Source organism: Lepus europaeus, chromosome 23, assembly GCF_033115175.1.
Source record: "Lepus europaeus isolate LE1 chromosome 23, mLepTim1.pri, whole genome shotgun sequence".
NCBI lineage: Eukaryota > Metazoa > Chordata > Mammalia > Lagomorpha > Leporidae > Lepus > Lepus europaeus.
The window spans coordinates 29430972-29436006 of NC_084849.1; the positions used below are offsets into that span (position 1 = coordinate 29430972).

Genomic DNA, 5035 nt, shown 5'->3' on the forward strand with positions numbered 1-5035 from the left:
GTATTAAATCAAAACCATTAAAAGGCCCCTCCCCTTTGGCATCCTTCCTCAGCGCTTGCCCCTCACTATGTGTTATCTCACTGAAGCCCATCCAGAGCAAATGGCAGAATCTTTTTTACTAAAAGCAGCACAGGCAATGCCAGCAATTCCCAGCCTAGAGACACAGCTTGACTGTCTCTGAGATTTGTAGACACACTTACTGTCCTCCGCCTACAGCATTCTACGGCCTAATGTTGATGTATTTGTTTCTCTGTAGGTAGATGTGTTTCTTCTCACTTTGGAAAAATGCAACTTATTATTTTTAAAGTTTTTAGAGTTGCTTTCCAAATAAATTACACTCACAAGAAAACGTATGGAGTAACTTCATGTTCTAGGCAATTTGAATCTGGTTGAAGGATTATTTTTTTCATCCTTTTCCTCCCTAGTAGGAAAGCCAAGCATTTTGTATAGGATGAGTTGCTGGACATTTCAATGAATTATCTTTTATGGTATCTATGGCTATGCAACACTTCCAAGATAATGGGCATATTTGTTATGTTCACAAATTGATAATCAGGACAGGACTCCGTGAGTAACTCATCTCTACCTGCTGTGGGCAGAGGTAGCCCAAAGGATACAGGCTCGGATCACTTGAAGATGGGCTTCTGTGGACACTAACTTTATGTGAGATTTGTGTCCTGGTGCCTTCAATCTGGTGTCTTTCATACACGTTGGCTTCGGTATCCCAAAGCAGAGTTCTAGGGGACACAGAAACAGCTGGAAACTCTAACCCCTTTACTAACCTGGCTTCACCAGGCAGACACACTGCTTCTTTCTCATTCCATCTGATAAGCCAGACTGATTCATAATCCAAGGGGATGGAATCAGAGTCAACTCTGACGAGAGAAGTATCAAAAACTGCCTGTACGTGTTTTTAAACTGCCACATCATCAAAGGGAGAATTGACTCGATACTTTTGTTTTTTGTTACTTGCATGAAATGAAGAACAAGGGAAAGAGGAGGGAGAGAGAGCGGGCAAAAATCTTCCATTGGCTGCTTTAGTTCCAAAATGTGTGCAATGACGCACAACAGTCAGGGCCGGTCAGGCCAAAGCCAGGAGCCAAGAACTCCATCCAGGTCTTCAGTTCCTGACAGGGACCCAAGTACTTGAGCCATTGCCTGCAAGATACACATTAGCAGGAAGCTGGAGTAGAATCAGAGAACACAAAACTCGAACCAGGCACTCCAGTATGTGACGTGGACAGCACCTGCCACAACTCAATACTTTTAGATAGCTCTCTGAAAAGTAATCAACTGTTCATTTCTGAAGCTGTTTCATAGGAAAAAATTTAAATATATTAATTCTTGTTCACTGGAATATGATACATTAACTCCTTATAACTAAGATGTACCTCCCCAGGCCATCTTGCTAAAAAAGAGTATGATAATTAAAATGTACATATATAAAAATAGAAATAATGGGAGAATCAGCATTTTAAACACTGTAAACATTAAAACACTTTTCTTCTGCTTGCTGTTTGTAAAAGCTCTTTGGGAAGATCTTTTACGAAGACCAATTTTTTTTAATGTAATTTACCTACCTAATATTAAGTGTCCTAAGACATGTATGTAAACTTCCAAAACTGTTTTGTCTGTGTATTTAGAAAATACACAAGAATCTTTATCAAACCTAAAAATATAAACTTGTGAGCACTAAAAAAAAAAAAAAATAGAAATAGATCCCTTAACAGAAATTTTTGTCTCTGATTTATCACATATACACATGCATAGATTAAGGCATTAAAGAATTTGAATATCATTTTTGTGTTAAGTTTATTAAATGTGACATGGAAATGTGTTATACTTCATACAAAAGCATTCTCAACACATTTTCTTTTAACTGGAAATATGATTCTAAAGAATGAAGATTGTCGCGTCCTGTGGCGTCCCCGAGCCTGGGCAGCGAACCCCGACGGCGGGGCGGCCGGGACTCCCGCGCGTGAGGACCCCCGGGGCTTCCGCCATGCGCGCCGTGAGGCCTCGGAAGCGATGCGGGCTCGCTGTTGAGTGGCTTGGGGAGAGCGAGGAAGCCCCCAAATGGAGGACTTCTCCGCCAGGACCTCCGGCGCCAGAGGCCTGGACAACAGAGCTCTGTTCGGGGAGACGTCTGCCAAGGATCGAATCATCCATTTAGTTGTTGGCAGCTTAACATCCTTACTGATTCTTGTAACGCTGATCAGCGCATTTGTTTTCCCGCAGCTACCTCCAAAACCGCTGAATATATTTTTTGCTGTGTGCATCTCTTTGAGCAGTATTACTGCCTGCATACTTACATGGGTGATCTGGACTGGAATCTGCAACGCTGTCGTGGGACTTGGAGAGATGGCTGCGTTATCATCCAAGCGGGCGACTCTGATCGGAACATGCTGTACACTGGAACTGGAATTACTGTTGGGAACTGCGGATCCTGATTTATTCTCCAAACGCGTTGGGTTGTTTTTTTTTGGTTTTCATGTAACTGTTTAAGACCTTTGGCCGGCGCCGTGGCTCACTAGGCTAATCCTCTACCTTGCGGCGCCGGCACACCGGGTTCTAGTCCCGGGCGGGGCGCCGGATTCTGTCCCGGTTGCCCCTCTTCCAGGCCAGCTCTCTGCTGTGGCCAGGGAGTGCAGTGGAGGATGGCCCAAGTCCTTGGGCCCTGCACCCACATGGGAGACCAGGAGAAGCACCTGGCTCCTGGCTTCGGATCAGCACGATGTGCCGGCCACAGCGGCCATTGGAGGGTGAACCAACGGCAAAGGAAGACCTTTCTCTCTGTCTCTCACACTGTCCACTCTGCCTGTCAAAAAACAAACAAACAAACAAAAAAGACCTTTAATTAGGACTGAAGGGAGATGGGTAGACAAAAAGAACATTAATTCTCTGACAGACCACCATCCAAGCAACAAGGGAGGGGGATGGGGGTGGGGGTGGGGGTAAGGAGGGAGTTATTTGGAATAAATAATTGTATATTGGATATAAGAGCTTATCAAGATAACAATAAAAATACTTTAAAATAAAAAAAAGAATGAAGATTGAGTTCATCCAGAAAAATAACAAACCAAAAAAACTTATTGAAACATAACTGCTTATATCAATGTATAAATATACTGATACATATATACAATGCATATCCATATTTATCTAGCTATATATATATATATAGTCTGTAATCAATAATGAGAATATAAATAATGAAGGAAATTCCTACAAATAGTAGACTAAGAAAATTTTACACAATGGAAGTTTATTTTTCATTCACCTAGCACTATAAAATCAATTCCACTGTTTTATCAAAATCATTCTTCACTTAGTTTTTAACAATTTAGTTACTTATTTGAAATACAGAGTGAATGAGAGAGAGATTTTCCGCCTACTGGCTCACTTCTTAAATGGCCACAGTGGCCAGGGCTGGGTCAGACTGAAGCCAGGGGCCAAGAACTTTGTCCGGGTCTCCCACATGGGTGCAGGAGCCCAAGGACTCGAGCCATGGTTTGCTGCCTTCTCAGGACACTTACAGGAAGCTGGGCCAGAAGTGCAGCAGCTGCTACCATGTTTCAGTCAGTGGCTTCACCTGCTACACCACCCTGCCTGCCCTGAAGTATTTCTTCAGTTACAGTTTACACTTTAATCTGGCAAAAGATGAAGCCTCGTTACAGTCCTAGACAGAAGTAACCATGCAGTTTATTAACAAATGAATTATTCCTGTTGGCAAAACAAGCAGCATCCTTTGTTGTATTTCCTATATGAAAGGAGAAGTGCCACGTTGTATACTTATGTCTGGGCAGTGATTAAAAATTTGTTGGATGTTCCGAGATCTGGAAGGGGTAAGACTGGAAGATCAAATAAAGGAAGTTTGAAGAAAAAAAATATATATGAATCTTTCAGAGAGGTCATAAGCTGTCCTTGTCTTTTTATATCATGCGAGTGCCCACCAAAGCATACCCACCAGAGAAATCGCTTTACCCAGAGCTGAAAGCCTGCCTGTTGAGCAGGCATCAAGCTGCCTCTTTTCCTGGCCCCTCTGCTTAGGCGATGGATCCATACTGACAGTGACCCTGGTGGAAGTAATGCACTGATCCACAGTCTGGATTTTCCCACAGTATGGCTCACTGGGCACATCACTACTAAACACCAACTTGTCATATCAAAAATGGAGCCCAACCCTGGAGATGGCGCTATCTCTTAGAGAGATGTGTACATGAAGAAATACAAGGGATCTTCCAAAAGGTCTGGGAAAATGCATATCATCCAAAAACTATGCATACATTTCAAAAATGTCTTGTACCACATTTCTATTCCTCTCAAATTTTTGAAGCACCCTTGTAGAGCAGATTCTAATGTTCCAGGATTCTTTCCTCTGCACTGATACTGAGGAGCACAGCTCAATCCATGCGTGTAGAACAGAGTTCATCTACTGATCGGCCGAGCTTCTCAGAGCTGTCTGTGACTCCTCAGCAGCACATTCCTTACTTTCCCAGCAAAGGGATTTCCCCTGAATTCCCCCAGGAACAGAGTCAAACGCTAGATCGTTGAGTCTAATCTGTATTTGCTCTAAGCACTCCTTCCATCTTCATGAACGTTCAGAAACTGCTGTGTATTCTGCAACGTAGTTCTATTTATCCACTGCGTTTACTTTAGCGATCAATAAGGTGAATAAAGAAGAAAGAAGATCACTCTCTGCCTCTTTATGACTCTGTACTTCAAAGTAATAAATATTTAGAAAAGTAGATTATTTCAATGGATTCACCAACATTCTTTCTTGATGACTTTTACTACCTAAAGGGATTTTTTTCATGTATTTTTTAAAGATTTATTTATCAAAGGTGGGGGAGGGTGCTGGTGGTACAGTGAGTAAAGCTGCTCTCTGTGACACTGGCATCCTATGTGGACAGTGGTTCAAGTCCTGGCTGTTCTACTTCAGATCCGGCTTCCTGCTAATGGCCTAGGAAAAGCAGTGAAAGGTAGCCCAAGTACTGTGGTCATCTGGGGAGTGAACAAGCAGATGGCAGATCTC

General features: G+C 42.6%; 1 protein-coding gene across 1 annotated transcript; it reads left to right on the forward strand.

Annotated features, from left to right (window-relative positions):
• The first annotated feature begins 2076 nt into the window (after positions 1 to 2076).
• Positions 2077 to 2505, forward strand: LOC133752064 (transmembrane protein 243-like). Its single transcript, XM_062182336.1, has one exon. The coding sequence runs from the start codon at positions 2077 to 2079 to the stop codon at positions 2503 to 2505; it is 429 nt and encodes a 142-aa protein (XP_062038320.1).
• Positions 2506 to 5035: the final 2530 nt, after the last annotated feature.